The sequence below is a fragment of the Meles meles genome, chromosome 11 (genome assembly GCF_922984935.1).
Source record: "Meles meles chromosome 11, mMelMel3.1 paternal haplotype, whole genome shotgun sequence".
Lineage (NCBI taxonomy): Eukaryota > Metazoa > Chordata > Mammalia > Carnivora > Mustelidae > Meles > Meles meles.
Window position 1 is genome coordinate 4,001,044 of NC_060076.1, and position 22,849 is coordinate 4,023,892.

The following is a 22,849-nucleotide window of genomic DNA, read 5'->3' on the forward strand; positions in this document are numbered from 1 at the left end:
TTATTCATTTTGAAGCTAATTTTTTCTTTAATCTATATTCTTTCTGGAAAATGCGCTGAGAAGCCATTCACAGCCCTTAAATTTAGGACAGATGTATTTTTTATTTACTCTTCCCTAAATTAAGAGCTAATCCTATATTCCTTGATAAGATTTCTTCCTTTCAGGACGTTTTTTGTAGCTCTAGCCTTTTCAAAACAGAATAGGCACAAGTTCCATTTATATATTTACAAGAGTTTATTTTTTATGTTTTATTTTTTATTATTTGAGAGAGAGCAAAGCTGGTAGAAGGGGTGGTTGAGGGAGGGGGGAAGCAGGCTTCCCACTGAGCAGGAAGCCAGACATTGGGCTTGATCCCCAGACCCTGAGATCATGACCTGAGCTGAAAGCAGACACTTAACTGACTGAGCCGCCCAGGCACTCTTTACATATACAAAGTTTGAAATAGTCAAATACTTTTGTAAAAAATGGCACGTACCCTCATCCCCTTAGTAACAGTTTTTTATTCTCAATGGATCCTTTTGATGTCTGCTTTGTACTTCCATATTTCTAAAACATGGCACTCGTGTGACATCTTAATTTTTCAGTTTTAGGCATTTTCTGTCGCTATAGGAAGTACCCTTTCTTCCAGCCCTGCATTTGTACACATCTTTTCTGTCCCTCATCCTCATTACAGAGCTGTTTTATGATTTTTAGGTGAGTGTTTGTTGTTGTTTTGACTTTATAAAAGGTATCCTTTTCTACAGCCAAGTCTGGAGTATGCTGTAACTGCTTTTCCTTTCCTTCTCAACTCTTGGTTTTCTCTGGGCTTATGATCTCATTTAACTTTCTGTATACTTAAAATTAATTAGATTCAGATTCTCTTGGATGTTTAAATCTCTAATGATCAGGTACATTAAGTAATCTGTAAATTTCATATTTTTGGTTTATTGTGGTTATCCCAGAGGACTCGCCTTCCTCATCCCAGGCCTTGCGTTTCCTTCTTTCCTGTGTAGGCTCTCTTTTGTGCCGCTAGTTCTCTTTCTTAGTTATTCCATCATTTTAGGAAGGTACAGCCTTCCAGCTTCCTGAGAAAAGAATGTGTGGATGATAAAGTTTTGACATCTTTCATGTCTTAAAATGTCTTTAGTTTTCTCATTTTTTCTGCTTTCCATCTCACTTTTTCTACTTCATTGGAGGCTTTCTCACCTATTGAATTTTTTAAAACATACTTTTAGTTTCATAGGACTCTTGGTCTCTGAGGATTCTATTTTATGGGATCCTATTCTTTTCATGGACGTGGCATTTTTTTATTGTCTGCAATTTGTTAATGATAGTTTTAAAGTTAGTTTAAAAGTTCTCTTTGCGCGGTTCCTGTTCCTCCAGTTGCTTTTTGCCTGTTCATTTTAGTGTACACAGACCTTTTACATTAACTCTTCAAATAGCTAATGATTTGGGGTGAGCTACTCACAGTGTAGAAGCATTTGGCTAATTTCCCTCTTTGTCTGTACCGGATCTCCACCATACCTGCTGTCCCCAAGGCTGAAGACCGTTTTTTACCCTCTCCAGAGACAAAGTCTCTGCAGTGTTTTGTGGGTAGCAAGGAGGAGCTGTCTCCCTTCAGCCCTCCTTCCAGATCAGAGGTCTCCATCACATGGCTTACCGGTTGCAGCTCGGCTTCTTGGGCTTTCTAAGTCAGCTACCATTCATCCAGCTGCTTTCCAGCTTCCAGCATTTTGAGACACGTGTCTTACGTTCTTTGTCCTAATGAACTAATCCTGTTTTTAAAAATTTCTTTGGTGTTTTGGCGGGGTATCAAGAGGAGTGAAAGGGGAAATGGCTGTGTTCAGGCTCTCATTTTTATTTGAAATTTTCTTTTTCCTTTTTTAACCATACAGCTTAAGCAGCATTGTTTTAGCATTTCTTTTTTTTTTTTCTTTTTTAGATTTTATTTATTTGACAGATAATAAGTAGGCAGAGAGACAGGCGGAGAGAGAGGGGAAAGCAGGCTCCCCGCTGAGCAGGGAGCCCGATTTGGGGCTCCATCCCAGGACCCTGAGATCATAACCTGAGCTGAAGGCAGAGGATTAACCCACTGAGCCACCCAGGCGCCCCACTAGCATTTCTTGTGTTTATTCAGGCCAACAGTTATTGGTGGTATTAAGATGCCCTGATTACTTTTAATTTTTATTCTAATGAGCTACAGACTGTGGCGTCAAACCACAGCCCTAGACCAAGGCTCATTATCTTCATTCTGATGACATTTGACTTCATAATGTTTGTTGATAGAATGCTGTTTGGTTGGTATCTTATTTCAGACATAAAGCATATTTAGTCACTATGTCTTACTGCAGGTGAAATGACATGTAAATTAACGCTTGGTGCAAAAGACAGATGAGAGCACATTCAAGTTCTAGCGATATGAGTTTTTTATTATACGGATGTGCCTGATAGAAATGCATTTGTTTTTTAATCCTCACATTTAATGCATGAGAATATTAGATAAATGTATGCCATTTTGGCAGATTCCCCTTTTTGGGGGGTGGGTTGTGGCAAGTGCTCTTTTATCTTAATGTTTGTACTTGCTGTCCTTGTCTGCAGTTCTCTCCTGTCACCAGGCTCTTTGTAGGTTGTAGGATAGGGAGCAGATAGAAGAAGGTGCTCTTTTTGGGTCCTAACTTTGTCAGTACCTGAATCCCCAGTAGGGAAATTGCTTCATTTCTTCAGCTCATCTCAGATTGTAATTTGTTCTGAAAGGAAGCAAAACAGTTGATAAAAATGACATTGGGGGGCGCCTGGGTGGCTCAGTGGATTAAGCCGCTGCCTTCGGCTCAGGTCATGATCTCAGGGTCCTGGGATCGAGCCCCGCATCGGGCTCTCTGCTCGGCAGGGAGCCTGCTTCCTCCTCTCTCTCTGCCTGCCTCTCTGCCTACTTGTGATCTCTCTCTCTGTCAAATAAATAAAATCTTTAAAAAAAAAAAAAATGACATTGGGAAGCTGCTCTTGAGACCTGGCAGGGAGCTGAAGAAGAGCATTCTGTGCAGGGTAGACGGGCATGTCAGGAACGTGATGCTTTGAGATGGGAACTAACTGAGCATGTATGAGCAGACGGATTAGGCTGGTGTGGCTGGAGTGAAGGAACTGAGGGGAAAAGGGAAATATAGTAAGATTGGAGAAGTAGGCAGGAGCCAGATGGCATATGGCCCTGGAAACTGTGCGTTGGAGTTTCATCCTCAGTTCCGTGAGAAAGTGCTGGAAGATGTTTAGTTGGTGTTAGGGTGTGGAGTAGTAATATGCAGTAGATTGCAGTTTTTTACCCATCATTCATGGTTGCTCCATGGAGAATAATCTGGAAAGGCAAGCATAGATGCTTTAGATGTGTTAAGGGGCTGTTAGAGTAGCCTGGGAGAAAGATGATGGTAGTTTGATTTGGGTGGCAGCTGTGGAAGTAAAGAGAAGTGAATTCATTGTGGGTAAATTTTGGAGATGTATAGATGGAATGGATGTTGGAATTAAGGAAAGGGGAGATGATTCTGAGGCTTTTGGCTTAAGCATCTGGTTAGGTGATGATGCTCTTCACTGGGCATCACATGCATTTGGGCAGATGGCTGTCTCTTCTAGAAGTGACATTATAGAAGCCAGAGGGATGTAGTTGAATGTGTTAGACGAATATATATTATGGGAAAGCCTAGGGACAGGTAGGACGGGATGTGGGTCTCAGAGTGGGAAGGAAATGATAGACCAGACTAGAAGAACTGCTACAGATGGGAGTTAGAGTGGATTTTTTAGTTTACCCTTTTTCCTTCCTCTCATCCCCCTGGGCTAGAACACTGCTTTGATGTCAACGTGTAGTACAGAGCAGAAAAATTGCAGCTAGCTGTGTCCACCAGAAGTAGTAGGTAGCATTAGGGTTGTTCTATAGCCCAGCCCATATGAGGCATGGCTGACAGTAAGAGTCTTTGAATTCCTGGGTTCTTGAGAGTTCTCATCCCTAGGGCTAGGTTGGTTATTGTAACCAAGGGAGTCAGAGTTTGAAAAACATAACTGCTGGGGTAGATTTGCTGATTAGAATATTACATATGCTCATTCCATGAGGTGTGTTCCCATTACTCCCCACCCCCTTCATAAGCAGAGGCACAAAAGCTCGAGTGGTGCTGGGATTTAGCCCTTTCCCCTCCGCCCCTCCCCCATGTACCTTTCCAACTGATGTGCCTACTATCTGTGGGGAGTATGAATTCAGGAGGGGGAGAGATGAATCTCCTTGGAGTATAGTCACTATAAGGGAAAAGTAGAAAACTGAAAAATACAGAGAAGATAAAGCAAAAGTATGGAGCAGACAGAGAAAGATTTTAGTCCCAAGCATGGTAAGTATTTCCAGAGATGATAAGGAGAGAACGTGAAACATGAAGCAGGAGAAACTGACAATGCAGAGAAGATAGTGTGGCTGAAAGAGATAATAGTTGAAATCAAGACTTCATAAGTGGCATGAATAATAAATATACACAACCCGAGGAATCAGGAAAGGATGGAAGTGGGAAATAGAAAAGAAAAGGTACAGTTTGGGTACAAGTACAGTTCTGTGTGTAATAAGGATCTCAGGAGGGAAAAAATGAACTGAGATGATAAAACTGAAAATTTTTTAGAAATAAAGAAGGATTTAAGAGTTTGGGTTGAGAGGGTTCTTAGTGTGCCAAGAGAACATAACTAAGCACACATATACCATAACAGTTGCAGCAAGACCTTGATGTACTAGTCTTGCTGCAACTAGAATGTACTGAAGAGGCAAGTTCCAGTAGTAACAGTCTCTGCCAGAGGCATGCGTAAAAAGAGCTAGAAAAGTTATAGGAAAGGATGGAAAAAGATGGTAACAGAAGAACATGAACAAAACAAAGCAGGACTGCAGTTTTACAATCAAAATTAAACACGAAAATAATTCAGAAACACAAAGACAGTAGGTACTCATAGAAGGAACTATAACCCAAGAACATAGAACCGACCATGAGCATGTATGGATGCAATGGTTTAATCTCAAAATATTCAAAGCAGCAATTGATAGAGCGGTGATTGTGGACAATGATAGCTTCTCCAGCTAATATTCCGTAATGCAGTTAGGAAGGTAAGGAAAACAGCAGTGAATAATTGGAAGAGTCATAATCCTGATCATTTGCGATGGTATCGCTATCTATACAGAAACTCCAGGAGAATCAGTAGTTGGGTACAAAGTTGATGTGCAGAAAAAATGTTCCTTTATAGCTGTAATAACTAGCTAGAATGTATGAAAGAAGTATCAGTTATAATCAAACCCAAACTGCAAACATGTTAAGAGCTTAGCAGCGAATGCACGAGGTATTTATGGAGAACAATTGAGTCTTAACTCTATTTTAAAGGCCATTAAGAAAGAGTGAATAAATGAAGAGAGGTACCATGTTCATGGATAAGACAATTTAACATTGTAAAAATATGACTTCTCTTGGAATCCGTATAGTTGATACAGTTTCAGTTAAAATTCCAGGAGGATTTTTTACAAAAACAAGCTGCAGGGAGGGACAAAAGCAGAGGGAGGAGCAGACTCCCCTTTGAGCAGGGAGCCCAACTTGGGGCTCTGTCCCAGAATCCTGGGACCATGACCTGAGCTGAAGGAAGATGCTTAACCAACTGAGCCACCTAGGTTCCCCCAAGCAGGACTTTTTTTGAAGAGCTTTATAAGCATTTTAAAATTTATGTGAAGAATAAAATATTTTAATAGTCATTTTGAAAAAGAACAGCATGGTGGGGAGAGGGACACTCACCTTATTCAATATGAAGACATATTCAAAGCGTTGTAATTGGAGGGCACGGGAATGGGCAGACAACTCACTGAAATGGAACAGAGATCCTTTGGCTCCTGAGACCTAACGCCCCGCACCCCGCCCCCCGGCCTATATGACAACCTAGGATAAGAATGCTAGACTGCCACAAGTCAACAGGGAAAGGATAAATTGTTAGATAGTACTGGGAAAATTGGTCTGCTCTAGTGGGATAAAATTAGCCTACATTACTGTCTTATAGCACATAATATTCAACTAACACGTGTATTTGAAAGAATTACATGAGAGAACAAACAATATCAGAAAACACATGTCAGTTTAGGTGACTGAAGTCCTAAAAACCCAAGAAGTATTAAGCACAAGATGAAAAATTTGGGTTTTACCCTGTCAAAGTTAAAAATTTTTCAGTGGCGGCGCCTGGGTGGCTCAGTGGGTTAAAGCCTCTGCCTTCGGCTCAGGTCATGATCCCAGGGTCTTGGGATCGAGCCCCACATTGGGCTCTCTGCTCAGCAGGGAGCCTGCTTCCTCCTCTCTCTCTGCCTACTTGTGATTTCTGCCTGTCAAATAAATAAAAAATCTTTAAAAAAATTTTTTCAGTGAAGGACCCCACATTCATAGTTAACAGATAGGAAGAAGCGTTAAAATAGTCCAAAAGTGACAACAGACAGCTAGAATATACAAAAAGCTTTCGTAAATCAACAAAAAATATGGGGAAATCAATAGAAGATGGACAAAAACTAAAACTAGCCATCCATCAAAGGGAAGACTAAATGGTGAATATATGTAGTGCTGCTCTAACTCACAAAGAAGAAAAGGACATTAACAGAGTGTGATGAGCCAAAGTTTGTGATCCCAGCTGACCTCTTAGTTTCAGACTGAGGTGTACACATCAGAACATGCATGTGTCCATCCCTGGGGATCTGTAACCTCAAGATGTTATTAAAAAGATTGTTTACAGAGCAGGAACCAGTTAGGTTGGATGAATAAAATATGGCAGTTCTAACTGCAGTCAGTAGCAACAGACTCTTAAGTCCTGACTGAAAACAAGTAGGCACGTTTACACTGCAGTGTCCTTTGGGTAAACACACACCGCACTGGATTTTTTTAGTGACGCTGGTTCTAGACACAGAGTAAGTGTGGAAGGTTCTGGCCTTGGGGGTGGAGGAAGAGAGGCCCTGCATAGACTTGATGGGAGTACGTCTTGCACTGGAGGGTTTGATGAATTCTGTTGACCTGGCACCAAAAGCAAGGAGGCAAAAAGAGGGCAAGGAAGTAATCTTTGAAAGTGGAGTATGCCACCTGGATGAGCCGTTTTGGTGGGTTGGTTAGGACAGAAGCCAGGTAGAAAAGACGTGAATAGCAGGACTGTTTTTGGAAAAGGAAGGGGAGCAGAAAAATGGGGCAGTAGTTGGATGGTGATTCAGGAATTAAAGAAGGGTTTGGTTTGCTTCGTGGGTTTTTTTTTTTTCCATTAATAAACTTTATTTTATAAAGCATTTTCAGATGTACAGCAAAAGTGAGGACAAAGCACAGAGTTCCTGTGCCTCCCCCCGCCGTCTCCACACGGTTTGGGTTGGTTTTTTGTTTTCCAAGAAGTAGGTCAAGGTGTATGCTGATAGGAAGAAGCAATGGGCAGGAAGAAACTGATACAAGACAGTTGGATAACTTCAGAAATTGAGTCTTAAGGAGGAAAAGAGGGATTCAGAACAAAATTAATGGGTTTGCCTTTGACTCCGTAAAGGGAAGACAGGATGTACGAGTGTGAATGACAGTTGCTTTGTAGGTCTTGGGTTTGGTTCTACCTTCTTGTAACCCGTAAGGCAAGACTCCTTTTCTGCAGTGAAATAGCTGTTATTTTAATAATGGGATTTTTTTAAATCAAGAGAATTATCTTAACCATCTCATTATAATCAAAGAAAATGTATGTAGTGGTAACATTTTTATAAAAATATAATTTTAGAATATTTGATCTGAAAAATTACCAAATTTTTAGAAACCTACAGTTCTGTAGAATAATCCCATTCTCTGTATTTAATTGAAAAAAAGAAGACTGGTATGTCGTCTGAGGACAGGGCCTGACTGGACATGTCCCCCACCCCAGTATGAAGAAAAGGGACACGGTCTGTTTTTGGAATTACAGTGTGTGATATGATATTACAGCGTTCCCACTGTTCTGTGATAATTTGAAGAGCCAGTGTTAGTTTCTGTTCAGTGTGTTGTAAATGTTCTACGAGTGTTAGTTTCTGTTCAGTGTTGTAAATGTTTTACCCACGGAACGAGTTTTCTAACTATATGCCTGATTATTTGTCCTCCCTAGGTGATTTCTTACGAACTTAATACTGCTTTGACAGACCTCAAGCTTTCACTTACTTGTACCTTTCACTACTGTTTCACTTAGTGTGAAAATATTAGCACATGCCATTCATGATGTTTCAATTTTCTAAGTCCAGAAGGTTATGAAACAGATAAAACTGTAACTTCATCAAATGTACAAGCCAGTGTATATATGGTATATTGAGTATATTCATTAGTACTTTTTTTGAGTTTCTCTGTGATCTCTCAATAAGTTTGGCCTCTACTAGGCCAGTATAGCTTGATGATCAGAGATCCTCTTTATTTCTGGCTCCTAAGATTGCTTTGGACATTAAAAACCTGCACACGTTTATAGCAGCTTTATTCGTAACTGCCTTAAAGTAATTATTTTCATTAAACTATTTTTACCGTAGTTAATTGGTGTACAGCAAAACAGAGCAGAAAGTACAGAGCTCTTACATATTCCTGTCCCTGCATACATGCATGCCCTCCCCTGTTACCAACGTCTGGTGCCGACTGGTACGTTTGTTAAATTGACAGATCTGCATTGACTCATTGATTCCCATTAGGGTTCCCTCTTGGTCTACAGGTTTTGACAAATGCGTGATGTCCTGTGTCTGCCATTATAGTAGCATACGGAATAGTTACCTGCCCTAAAAATCTCCTGTGCTCTGCATGTTCCTCTCTCCGTCCTCCCTAACCACTGACCACCGCCCTTTTCACTCTTCCCATAATTTTGCCTTTCCACAATGCCATGGAGTGGGAGTCCTCCACTGTTCAGACTGGCTTCTTTCACTTACTGTGCCTTTTTAAAAAAAGATTTATTTTGAGAGAGAGAACATGCACGCACGTGAGTGGGGGGTAGCGAAGAGGGGGAGAGGAAGACAATCTTAAGCAGGCTCTGTGCCCAGATGGAGCCTAACGTGCTGCTCAGTCCCTTGACCCTGAGATCATGACCTGAGCTGAAACTGAGTCAGAAGCTCCACTGACTGAGGCACCCAGGCTCCCCATCTCTCATTTAATATGCATCTAAAGTTCCCTCCAGATCTTTTTATGGCTTAACAGGTCACTTCTTTTAAGTGCTGGGTAACATAGCCCTTGTCTAGATGTACTTGAGTTCATTGATCTGCTCACCTACTGAACAGCGTCTTGGTCACTTCCAGGTTTTGACAGTTAGGACTAAAGCTCCTATAAACATGTGCGGCTTTTTAATGTGTGTAAGTTTTCAGTCCATTTAGGTAAATGCACGTGCAGTTGCTGCATAAAGGTGTATTATAGGTTCGGTAAGAAACTGCCTTCCAGGGGCGCCTGGGTGGCTCAGTGGGTTGAAGCCTCTGCCTTCCGCTCGGGTCATGATCCCGGGGTCCTGGGATTGAGCCCCGCATCGGGCTCTCTGCTCGGCGGGGAGCCTGCTTCCTCCTCTCTCTCCGCCTGCCTCTCTGCCTACTAGAGATCTCTGTCTGTCAAATAAATAAATAAAATCTTTTTTTTTTTTTTTTAAGATTTTATTATTTATTTATTTGACAGAGAGAGAGATCACAAGTAGACAGAGAGGCAGGCAGAGAGAGAGGAGGAAGCAGGCTCCCTGCGGAGCAGAGAGCCCAATGCGGGGCTCGATCCCAGGACTCTGAGATCATGACCTGAGCCGAAGGCAGCGGCTTAATCCACTGAGCCACCCAGGCGCCCCTAAATAAATAAAATCTTTAAAAAAAAAAAGAAGCAGCTGCCTTCCAAAGTGGCTTAAGGTACATATTTTGCATTTCTACCAGTAATGAGACTTTGCATTGCTCCATGTCCTCCTCAGCATTTGGTGGTATCAGTGTTTTGGATTTTGGTCATTCTAATAGTCATTTAGTGGCATCTCATTTTAGTCTTCAGTCTCTAATCGCATAGGATTGTGGACATCTTTTCCAGTGTTTATTTGCCATTGTATATCCTCTTTGGGGAGGTGTTTCTTCAGGTCTTTTGCCCATTTTTGGGTGATTTTCTTATTGTTAAGTTTTAAGGGTTCTTTATAAATTTGGGGTAATAGTCCTTTATCAGGTGTATCTCTTGCAAGTATTTTCTCCAGGTCTGTGTCTTCTCTTCTCATTCTCTTGACATTGTCTTCCTCAGAGCAGAACTTTTTAATGAGGTCCAGCTCATCAGTTCTTTCTTTCACGGGTCATGCCTTTGATGTTACATCCGAAAAGTCGTCACCATACCCAAAATTCTCTAGGTTTGCTCCTGTGCTACCTTCTAGGAGCTTTATAGTTTTGCATTTTACATTTAGATCTCTGATCTATTTTAAGATAATTTTTTGAAGGGTGTAATATCTGTGTCTACCTTCGTTTTGGGGGGTGCCCAGATGTTTAGCACTGTTTGTTGAAAGAGATCGTCTTTGCTCTGTTGCATTGTTTCTTGCTCCTTTGACCCGTTGACTGGGGTTAGATCATTTATGCAGGTCTGTTTCTGGGCTCTCTGTTCTGTTGCATTGATCTCCTTGTTTATTCGTTCATCCGTACCACACATCTTGATTATTGTAGCTTTATGGTAAATCTTGAAATTGGGTCCTCTTACTTTGTTCTTCAGTATTGTGTTAGCTACTCTGGATGTTTTGCCTCTCCATATAAACTTCAAAATCAGTCTGTTGATACTTTGCTGGGATTTTTATTGGGATTGCATTGAATTTATACATCCAGTTGGGAAGAATTTTTCACATTTAGACAATATTGACTCTTTGAACATGGAATACCTTTGTTTATTTAGTCCTTTGATATTTTTCATCAGTTTTGTGGTTTTTCTCATATAGCTCCTACATGTATTTTGTTAGATTTATGTTTAAATATTTCATTTTGGGGAGTGCTAATGTGCATGATGATATATTTCAAACTCGACTTATTTCTTATTAGTACATATGAAATATTTTTGTACTTTAGCTTATATCGTGCAGCCTTGCTAGTCTGTTGATGGTATGGATTACATTAATTGATTATCGAATGATAAACCAGTCTTACATGCCTGGGGTTGATTGCACTTCGTTGTTGTGCTGTGTAATTCTTTTTTATACATCGTTGGATTCCATTTGCTAATGTTTTGGTGGGGATTTTTACTTATGTTGGAGATTCTGAGCTATGGTTTTCTTTTCCTGTAATGTCTGTCTGGTTTAGTATTCGGGTAAAGTGTTGGTCTCATAGAATGAGTTAGGGACTACTCTACTGCTTCTGTACTCCGGAAGAGATCATAAAGAATTAGTATAATTTCTTCCTCAAAAATTTGGTGGAATTCACCAGTGAAGTCAGCTGGCCTGGGTATTTTCTGTTTCAGAAGGTTCCTTTTTTTATTGATTGAATTTCTTTAATAGATGTTGGCTTGTTCATGTTATCTATTTCTTGTGTGAATTTTGGCAGATTATTTCTCTCTAGGAATAGGTCCATTTTACCTAGGTTATCAAGTCTGTGGTGATAGGGTTGTTCATAATATTTCTTTGTTACCATTTTTGTGTCTGTGAGATCTATAGTGATGTCTCTTATTTCATTTCTGATATTGGAAATTTGTGTCTTTTTTTCCCTCAGCCTGGCTAGAGGCTCACCATTTTTATGATCTTTTCAAAGAACCAGCTTTTGGTATCATTGATTTTTCTTACTGATTTCCTATTTTCAATTTCATTGATTTCTGCTCTTTTATTATTTCTCTTTTTATGTTTGCTTTAAATTTAATTCGCTTTTCTTTTCTGGTTTCCTAAGGTGGAAGCTTAGATTACTGATTTTCTAATATATGCATTGTGTGGATAAACTTCCCTTTTTTTTTTTTTTTTAAATATTTTATTTGACAGAGAGAAATTACAACTAGGCAGAGAGGCAGGCAGAGAGAGAGGAGGAAGCAGGCTCCCTGCAGAGCAGAGAGCCCGACGTGGGGCTCGATCCCAGGACCCTGAGATCATGACCTGAGCCGAGAGCAGAGGCTTTAACCCACTGAGCCACCCAAGCACCCCGATAAACTTCCCTTTAAGCACTGCGTCTGCTTTTCACAAGTTGTGTTTTTCACTTTCAGTTAGTTCAGTGTATTTTTCAAATTTCTCTTGAAATTTCTTTGACCGTGTGTTACTTAACAATGTGTTGTTTAATCTCCAGATACGTTGGGCTTTTCTAGTTATCTCTGTTGTTGATTTCTAGTTTAATTCTGTTATAGTCCGAAACAGACAACGTATGATTTCTGTCCTTTTAAATTTGTTTAAGTGGATGTGGTCTGTTCTGCCATGTGAGCTTGAAAAGAATGTATGCTCTGCTACTGTTGTGGAGTAGTCTGTAGATTTCATTTGTATCTGGTTGATTGGTGGCGCTTTTGAGTTCAGCTGTCTTTCCTAATTTTCTGCCTGTTAGATCTGTCCATTTCTGATAAGAGTGTAAAAATAGTTAATTTTTTCTTGCAGTTCTATCAGTTTTTGCCTCACTTATTTTGATTCTCTTTTGCTAGGCACACACGTATGAAGGCTTATTGTGTCTTCTTACCCATGTAAGGTACATGGACCCATGTGTCTTGGAGTGCTGACTGACTTGTCCCTCACATGATGCCCCTCTTCATCCCTGAGAACTTTCCTTGCCTTGAGATCTGCTCTGCCGGAAGTTAATATAACTACTCCCTCTTTTGCTTTTCTCTCTTCTTTCTTTGTTCCTTCAAGTGTTTGTTAGAAGATGTAGATAATAAGTTTTTTTAAAAAATTCTCTCTGACCAGTTACTAGCTATATTGCTTTGGGCATGTTATTTGAATGTTAGTTATTTCCACTGGAAATGGCATCTACCGGCAGGTGCAGTGGTGTTAAGAAATACACGGAAATTGCCTTGTGTGCTACGATTTCCTCTCTGCTACTGTTAGGATGGTTATCTTTCTCTATCCCTTTACTTTAAAAAAAAATTTTTTAAAAGATTGATTTATTGAGAGCACGCAGGCTGGGGTGGGGGATAGGCAGAGGGAGAATCTTAAGTAGGCTGTGCTGAGCACAGAGCCTGACGTGGGGCTCTATCTCACAACCCTGAGATTAACAACCTGAGCTGAAACCAAGAGTCGGATGCTTAACCCACAGTCCCTCAGATGCTCCTCCATCCCTTTACTTTACTCCTTAATGTGTCTTTACTTTTAAAGTCAGTTTCTTGTAGACAGTGTATAGTTGGGTCTTGTTTTCTGATTCAGTCTGACAATTTATCTTTTATTTGGTGTATTTAATCATTGACATTTAAGGTGACTGTTGATATAAGTGGATTAATTTCTACTGTTTTTTCCTTTTTTTTAGAATAAGAGAGCACGGGCATGAGCAGGGGTGGGGAGGGGCAGAGGGAGAGAGAATCTTAAGCAGGCTCCACATCCAGCCCAGGGTGGGACTCAGTCTCACAACCCTGAGATCATCACCTGAGCTGAAATCAAGAGTTGGGCACTTAACCAGCTGAGCCACCCATGTGCCTCCCTGCCATTGTGTTTTTTTGTTGTTTTTTTTTTTAAAGATTTTTATTTATTTGACAGAGAGAGGGACAGCAGGAGAGGGAACACAAGCAAAAGGAATGGCAGAGGGAGAAGCAGGCTTCCCACTGAGCAGGGAGCTCCCCCCCTCCCCCCCCATGCAGGATCCCAGGATGCTGGGATCATGACCTGAGCTGAAGGCAGACACTGAAAAACTGAGCCACCCAGGCGCCCCTGCCATTGTGGTTTTAACTGAGCATTTTATATAATGCCATTTTCTCTTTCTCCTTAGCATATCAATTATTCTTTACATTTTTTAGTGCTTGCCCTAGAGCCTACAATACATATTCACAACTAATCCGAGTCCACTTGGAGGTAACACTTCATGGGTGTGTAAATACATTATAACAACGGAGTATTACCAGCTCTTCCCTCCCATCCCTTGCATCGTTACTGGCGTTTGTTTCGCTTATGTGTAACCATACATAAGCATATATACACACATAAACGTACATGATTGAATAAATCATTGCTATTATTTTGAATAAACTATTAGGCTAGTTAAGAATAAGAAACATAAAGGTTTTAATTTCGCCTTCACTTATTCTCTGATGCTCTTTGTTTCTGTAGATCCCAGTTTCTGACCAATATGCTTTTCCTTATACCCTCCATTTTTCTTTGAGAAAGCCTTTAATTCTCCTTCACTTACGGAGAATAATTTTGTAGGGTTCAGGGTTTTAGGATGGTAGGTTTTTTTCTCTGAACAGTTTAAATATTTGCTCCACTTGATTCCTGTTTACATGGTTTCTGAGAAATTAGATGTAATTCTTATTCTTACCTTTTCTGCTCAGTAGGTAGGATGTTTTTCTCCACTGATTTCTTTCATGATTTTTTTATCTTTGCTATTTCAGGTTTCTGAAGTATGAGTACAGTACGCCTATGTATAGTTTTTTCATTTGTTCTGCTTGGTGTCCTCTGAGCTTTCTGGATCTGTGATTCGGTGTCAGACATTAATTTGGGGGAAACTCTCAGTCATGATCGCTTCAGGTCTTGCTTCTGTTCCTTCCGCTCCTGCTCCTGGTTGTGCCATTTCTTTGGCCCTTGCCCGCAGTTCTTGGGTATTCTGTTCTTGTCCCCCGGTCTTTGTTCTCCTGGCCTCGCAGCTTTGATGGTTTCTCTTGCCAGATCCTCAAGCTCAGCACTTCTTGCCTCAGCTGTGTCCAGTCTCCTGACCAGCCCACGAGAGACCTCATCCTTCATCTCTGTCAGTGTTTCCTGATCTCTGGCATTTCTTTTGATTCTTAGAATTTACATTATCAGGGTGCCTGGGTGGCTCAGTGGGTTGGGGCCTCTGCCTTCGGCTCTGGTCGTGGTCCTGGGGTTCTGGGATCGAGCCCCGCATCGGGCTCTCTGCTCAGTAGGGAGCCTGCTTCCTTGTCTCTCTCAGCCTGCCTCTCTGCCTCCTTGCGATCTCTGTCTGTCAAATAAATAAATAAAATCTTTTTAAAAAAAAGAAAAAAGAATTTACATTATTATCTTTTTTTTTTTTTAATAGAGTGAGGGAGAAGGAGAGAGAGAATCTTAAGCAAGCTCCATGGCCAGCATGGAGCCCAAGGCAGGACTTGATCTCCCAACTGTGAGATCATGACCTGAGCTGAAATCAAAAGTTGGATGCCTAAATGACTGAGCCACCCAGGCCACCCCCATTATCATTTCTCGCATGCTCTACTTTTTCCATTAAATACATAGTATATTAATTACAGTTTTTAAAAAAATTTCCCGGTCTGGTAATTTCAACATTCTTGCCGTATCTATCTCTGATTCTGATGCTTATTCAGTCTCTGTTTCTGGCCTTTGTTGAGTGTGCCTTACAATTTTTGTTGTAAGGTGGACTTGATGTAGGTGAAAGGAAGAGTCAGCAGTAAGTAGGCCTTTGGTAATGTGGTAAGTTGTGGAGGAGGGAGCCCTTTCTCTAATACTGTGATAGCCTCTCAGTCTTCTGGGGAGGTTTGGCTCCTGGACTATGAACCATATACATGCTTCTCAGTTCCCCCCACCTCCCTAGGGGGGACTGGATGGCCAGAATGGGCTGTAGTTGGTTATTTTTCTTCCCTGAAGTATTCTGGTAATAAGAGACTTTCTGCAGGGGCGCCTGGGTGGCTCAGTGGGTTAAAGCCTCTGCCTTCGGCTCAGGTCATGATCCCAGGGTCCTGGGATCGAGCCCCGCATCGGGCTCTCTGCTCCGCAGGGAGCCTGCTTCCTCCTCTCTCTCTGCCTGCCTCTCTGCCTAGTTGTGATTTCTCTCTGTCAAATAAATAAAATATTAAAAAAAAAAAAAGAGAGAGAGAGAGAGACTTTCTCCAAGATCAAGCCTCATTAAGATCGAAATGTTCTGATATATTTCAGAATGGTTTATTTCCTCCTCCTTGTGCTGGATTTTCTCCATTACTCACTGTGAGAGCCAGAAGGGCTCCTTAGAGGTAGAACTCAACAAAGTGTGGGGGTCCCCCTTAAGATGTGTTCCCCCTCGAGTAGTTATCTCTCAGAGCTGTCCACACTGAGCCTGAAGCAGCCCATCAGTTCTAGTTAAGTGTTTCCTCTCCTGGCCCTGAGCTTTGTGCTCCTGTCACTTGTGATGATGGGGAGGGCTGAGTTTTTAGCTTGCTTTTTACTCATTAGGATCAAGTAGTGACTTCTAAGTTCCTTACATGCCAAACTGGAAATCAGAAGTCACAAATGAATTTTTCATGTTCTGCCAGTTGGGAATTTAGGTTCTGGGCTTTATTTGTTACATGTTCGGGGAAGTTGCTGTTTAGAATTGGCTTTCCAGAATGTTTTTGCTCTCTTAATATGCCTTTTTACTTTGTGTAGGTGGCTCAGGAATGGGTCAGCTCTCCAAACAAAGAGAAATTCTATCAGTTGCATTTACGCAAATTTCCTGCTGATTATAAAAAATACTGGGAGTTTGTGGGTAAGTTCTTTCTTCTGTAATTTGAAATATATAATAATTGGAGATTTCTGTTTGAGGAAACCTTATCCTCATTTGAATTTTCTGGGACATAGGTTTCCTAAGCTGAATTTGTAACCTCTTAAAAGGAATGTTTTAAGTCTTAATTAGAGGTGTGCCTGGGTGGCTCAGTCGTTAAGCGGCTGTCTTTGCCTCAGGTCATGATCCCAGGGTCCTAGGATTGAGCCCCACATTGGAATCCCTGCTCAACGGGGAGCCTGCTTCTCTCTCTCCCACTCCCGCTGCCTGTGTTCCCGATCTCACTGTCTCTGTCAAATGAATAAATAAAATCTTCGAGGAAAAAAGTCGTAATTAGAATAATTACTGGGACAGTTATGAATATAAAATTCATGGTTTTAACCATTCTGTAGTTAGAGTACCACAGGCCAGAGTGGAAGCTGGACATGGAAGAGACGGAGAGTGAAGGGAGCTTGACAAGATTGGTTGGGGGAGGGCGTCCCCAAATAATAGTGTTGATAGATTCTGAGTAAATCTTCCTATTTTCTCATCTCATCATTGCTGAAACACATCACACTTAGACATTAGTTATTAATCAACCAAACATTCAGAACTCTCTAAAACAAGAAGTATAAATCCTCTTTTGCCTCCCCCTCTAACCTCCAGTCCATCCTGCGCCATAGAGGCAGTTAAGATAAAAAGCACGTGTGTGTATATTTTGGGGGAAAGGTACTATATGTTCATTGTAGGACACTGTAATAATATTAGCAGAAAAATAAGTATCACCAATTCCAATCATTCCAAGATAGTCCTATGAAAATCGTAGTGTGTATCTTACGGAGAGACTCACCGGTCTGCTCACCAGTGTGAATTGTGTGTATGTGAGTGTCGTAGGGTCATTTACCTGTATGTTCATGACATTTGTCATTCATCCAGCAAATGTTGGTTATCTTTATAGTACCTAATAGGATATGATTTTAGATGCTAGGTATGTAGCTGTGAGGAAAACGTAAGATTCCTGCCTCCATGAAACTTACATTTTACTTAATTTTATTTAAGATATTGTATCTTTTCAGAGTTACTAAATAACAGTATATTTAATATTTGTGGTTATTCCATTGTAAGTATATTCTACAAATCACTTAACCAGTCGAGTCTAGTTAGACATGTACATTGTTTATAGTTTTCCCTGTTATGAACACTAGGTCAAACAGTGTGCATATTTTAAGACTTGTTCCATGTTGGCTCTGCCTATGGAAAGGAATATCAGTTTCACTTTTAACAGGAAGATGTAAGAATGTACACCTCCCTTGTTTGCTAGCTTCAACTTTGTTTTCCAGTTTTATGTATGTAAAGTCTATCTCATCTGAAGTTGTAATTTTGTTCCCAGATCTTTTTTGATCAGGAGTATTGTTAGTGAGGGGAATGTGGGGATAATTGTTCACGCCCTCTGCCCCTCCTCCTCCTCCTTCCCTTTTTTTTTTTTTGAAGATTTTATTTATTTTGAGAGAGAGTGCAAGAGTGAGGGGAGGGGCAGGAGGAGCAGAAGAGGGACAGAAGCAGACTCCCTTCTCTGCGGGGCTCCATCCCATGACCCTGAGATCAGGACCGAAGCCGAAATCCAAAGTTGATCACTCAACCTACTGAACCACCCAGGCTTCCCCCGCCCCCACCTTTTTTTTTGTTAGGGATGTTGTTTTCTTCTTAATGTATGTGCGTGGTAAATTGCTTTTCACAGTTTGTTACTGATTTGGGGGCATGGTTTCTACACATGTTCAAAACTGTACTAATTTCTTTATGGTTCTGACTTTGAGTTTTTGTTGTTTTTGTTTTTTGTTGTTTTTTAAGATTTTTAAAATTTATTTTTGTGAGCAAGAGTGTTCTCCAGCATTGGAGTGGGGGTGGTGATGGGGCAGAGGGAGAAACAGACTCCCTGCTGCGCAGGGAGCTCAATGTGGGGCTCAGTCCCAGGGCCCTGGGATCCTGACCAGAACCAGAGGCAGACGCTCGACCCACCGAGCCACCCAGGCCTAAGTCTGGTATTTCTCATAGTAGTTTTGTATTTCTTTTAAATATTGAAATCACGAATTTATCTGGCATTATCTTGATCATAGTGTCTACTCTTTAACATCTTTAACAACCTGGGTGGCATCACAACGTCCAGTGATTCACTAGGACAGCTCACAGGAATTGACATGTGCTCATGGTTGTGACTGTTACGGTACGAGGCTACAAAGCAGAATCAGCAAGGCGAGAAGCACATTGGGGTGAAGGGCGGACGACACCAGGAGGAAGCCTGAGAGGCCTTTCCCGGTAGAGTCACATGCAGTGTACTTTACTTCCTGGTAATGAGCTGCACGATGCATGGCTTGCAGAATGTTACCTACTGGGGAAGCTTGTTGGAGGTTCAGTGCCCGAAACACCCTCTGCCCGGCCTCAGGTCCTGACTTTAGGAGGATAGCAGGCGTTTGGCACGGACCGTATTCTTTTTGCAAACACTTGAGGCACAGCGAGCCATTCTCATTAGCAAATGATAATCCCAGGATCGAGGATCCCACATGCCAGGGGCCACCCTTGTATACAGACCGTTCTAAGGACAGCAGCCTCGGGTGCGCTGTGTCACGTCTGTGACGCAGCATTTCATGAACAGTGCCACTGTGATGTTCCTCTCAGTGTTGGTGTGACGGCATTTTGTTGAGTCCTGTCCAGAGGTGGACTGTGGAGTCTCTGGGTATGTGTGTGTTCAGGCTGACTAGGTCACGCCTGGCCTGTTCAGCATCACACCCACCGACTGTGCGGGAAGTCGCGTGGTTCCAGGCCTTCACCAGCACGTTTGTATGGACTGCCAGGTTAGTCTTACCCATGTGTCATGTTTGTATTGATGGCCTTTGTGGTTTTATTTTGTCATACCCTTGTTTCCGGTGAGGGTGAGCCCCTTTTCATGATTTAGTAGATGGTTCAGTAATCTCCTTCGGGAAGTGCCTGTTCAAAGTTATTGTTAATTTTCTGTTACCTCTTTCTTACTGATTTGTAGGAGTTCCTTATATGATCTGGATACACACCATTCTCTCAGTTTGGCTTGCATTTTGACTCTCACTGATGTCTTTAAAAGCTGTATTCCTATTAAGAATTTTATTTATTTATGTAAGTCATCTGTACACCCAGTGTGGGGCTCAAACTCCTGACCCCAAGATCAAGAGTTGCATGCTCCCCCGAACAAGCCAGCCAGGCATCTCTAGAATTTATTTATTTATTTATTTATTTATTTTTTTAAACAATTTTACTTACGTAGGGGCACCTGGGTGGCTCAGTGGGTTAAAGCCTCTGCCTTCAGCTCAGGTCATTGATCCCAGGGTCCTGGGATCGAGCCCCACATCGGGCTCTCTGCTCAGTGGGGTGCCTGCTTCCTCCTCTCTCTCTGCCTATTTGTGATCTGTGTCTGTCAAATAAATAAATAAAATCTTAAAAAAAAAAAAGAATTTTACTTATTTATTTGACAGAGAGAGATCACAAGTAGGCAGAGGGGGAGAGCCCAATGCGGGGCTCGATCCCAGGATCCTGATCATGATCTGAGCCGAATGCAGAGGCTTAACCCACTGAGCCACCCAGATGCCCCTAGAATTTATTTTTAACATAGCAAATGCATCTTTTTTTTTCTTTTTATTTATTTATTTATTTTTAAATTTTACTTATTTATTTGGCAGACAGAGATCTCAAGTAGGCAGAGAGGCAGGCAGAGAGAGAGGAGGAAGCAGGCTCCCCGCTGAACAGAGAGCCCGACGGATTCCGGCTCGATCCCAGGACCCTGGGATCATGACCTGAGCCGAAGGCAGAGGATTTAACCCACTGAGCCACCCAGGCGCCCCATCTTTTTTTTCTTTTTAAACTCACAACCCTGAGATCAAGACCTGAGCTGAGATCAGTAGTTGGACACTCAATGGACTGAGTGAGCCATCCAGATGCCCCTCTCTATTTTTTTTTTTTAATGGTTAGTGTTCTGTGCCTCATTTAAGAAACCTTTCCCTGCTGCAGATCATAAATGTATTATCTTAACATCTAGAACAGGTGTCTGCAAACTCCAGCTTGCAGATCTACCCCATATCCTGTTTTTGTACTGCCCTAGAGTAAGGTTTTTATGTTTTTAAAGATACATTTTTTTAAGATTTTATTTATTTGAGAGAGAGAGGATGCATGAGCCAGGAGGGGCAGAGGGAGAGAGAGATGCAGACTCCCTGTCAAGCAGGGAATATGATGCAGGACTTGATCCCAGGACCTTGGGATGCTTTAACCGACTGAGCCACCCAGGTGCCCCAAAGAACTTTGAAAAAAAGATGGTGAATATACAACAGACCCTCTATGTGGCTTGCAAAGAAGAAGTTTGGCTCTTCACAGAAAGTTTTCAGCCCCTTTTCTAGAGAGTTCATTGTTTTGTTGACCTGGAATTTATTTTTACGCATGAATGGGATGTGTAGGGGTCATGTCTCATTTTTTTTCCAAATGGAGTTGTGGTCATCCCAGTATTATTTCTTGAAAAAACCATCCTCTCCATGCTCTGCAGTGCCCTATTTGCCGTAAATCTAGTGTCCGCTTGACTCATGGATTTCTTTTCTCGGCTCTGTTCTTCATTGGACCGTTTGCCTGCCCTCGTGCCCACATCACATCGCCTCATTACTTAGTCCAGCTTCTAATGCGTCTTAAAAGCCACTGAATAGTCCTTCTACCTGGTTTTGCCTTCAGAGTGCCTTGGCTCTTCTTGTCTGTCTGAGTTCCCATGTAAATTTTAGAGGAAAAAATGGGGAAATTGGGCAAGAATTGACATCTTTTTTTTTGAGAATTGACATCTTTCTAATAATTTTCTAATTTGTGAATAAGAGTTATAGCCAGTTACTTTGGTTCATTTTCAGTCATGTTTTAGAGTCTCTGATGGAGAGGTTTTGCAGATCTTCTTTGGTTTGATTTTTGTGAGGCTGGAGCGTCATTTGTAATTCCGTGAATTTCTCTAAAAGATGCAGACCTCTAAGATTTTATAATAAGATAACATTTTATTGCTAAAATATTAAGTTATCCCTTCATGTCCGATAGCTAGTCAGTGTTCAAATTTCTAATTTCATTATAAATAACAATTTTTTTCAGTCAGTTTGAAATAAGGTCCAAGTTAGGTCCACACATTAACGCTAGTTGATGTCTTTTTGAACTGTAATTTTCTCATTCTGCCTTTTTTTTTACCCCTTTGTAAATTGTTTGTTGAAGAAGCTGAGTTGTTGATCCTTTAACCCACTGAGCCACCCAGGCGCCCCAAATCTATAGTTTTAGTAGCTGTTTTGAGTGTCTCCGTAGGTGAGGCCAAACCTTGTAAGCTGTGTGAGATGCCATCTGCAGCGCCAGGACCGTCCTTGGTGCTTTATGATCCTGCCGGTTGCTGTGCTCCTTCTCTCTGTGTGCCTTGCTTATCTCTGCTGAGTGCTGGTCATTTGGGAAGTCACTTATAAAACTAAGTTGAGGCCTGGGGTGATACTGTCTTCCTCCAAAGAGGATTTTCCTTTGATTCTGCCAGACTTCTGGGGCACCTGTGATGTGGGGTCATCCAGATCTGGTTGGAGGGGCGGGCGGGCGTTTCTAAAGTGCCCAGCTGCTCGGACGCTGGGCTGTCGCCCATGTCAAGGCAGGTTTGCTGCTTCCTCATCCTGGGGCGTAGTCCCGAGGCCTCCTTCATAGTCCCAGTGTGAAGCATGTAGAGGTGCCTGGGTCCCCGCTCCCACTCTGTACAGGCCCTGGACTCCAGTGTTTGTTTTTTTCAGTCCGACAAGGCTGTCGCAGGTATGGCCTGGCCTCTTGGCTATCACCCCAAGAACGGTTCACATGTCTGTAGGGACATGACAGGACCGCCTCTACTGGATTTCCACCTTCTTCTGCGTCTCAGCATAGTAGTTCTTCACTCTTGTGATTGCTCTCTGATATCTTCCCATTGATCGTTCTTGCCTGCCAGATTTTATTTATTGCTTTAAAAAGGTTTTCTTTATTTTGAGAGAGAGGGCGTGTGCATGAGCAGGGGGAGGGGCAGAGGGAGAGGGAGAAGCAGACTCCCCTCTAAGCAGGGAGCCCGCTGCCAGGCTCCATCCCAGGACCCCTGAGGTCAACACCTGAGTCGGAGCCCCCCAGGCGCTCCATACCTGCTGTGTTTTAAAATCTTGTCTGGAGTTACTGGTTCTGTCTAACTAAACCCCGTGCCTCATATTTTAGTTCGTTCTACTGTTACTGGGCCTGGTGGTTGGTGCTCAGCTTTTTTGTTGTAATACTCGCTGTTTTCCCAGCCCAGTCGTTTACAACTAGCCTTTCCCCCCCTTGTTTGAAATG

The 22,849-nt window shown here is 41.8% G+C and overlaps 1 protein-coding gene across 6 annotated transcripts in view; it reads left to right on the forward strand.

Annotated features, from left to right (window-relative positions):
• Nucleotides 1-22,849, forward strand: part of SETX (senataxin) — an 82,733-nt gene that overhangs the window by 28,938 nt on the left and 30,946 nt on the right. For all 6 annotated transcript variants that reach the window (XR_006820693.1, XM_046022019.1, XM_046022018.1 and 3 more), the window contains one exon: nucleotides 16,402-16,501. Coding sequence is in view for 5 of the 6 variants with exons in the window: in XM_046022019.1 (XP_045877975.1) it covers nucleotides 16,402-16,501 (100 nt within the window). In the remaining variant the exon portion in view is untranslated. The remainder of the gene's footprint in view (nucleotides 1-16,401; nucleotides 16,502-22,849) is intronic.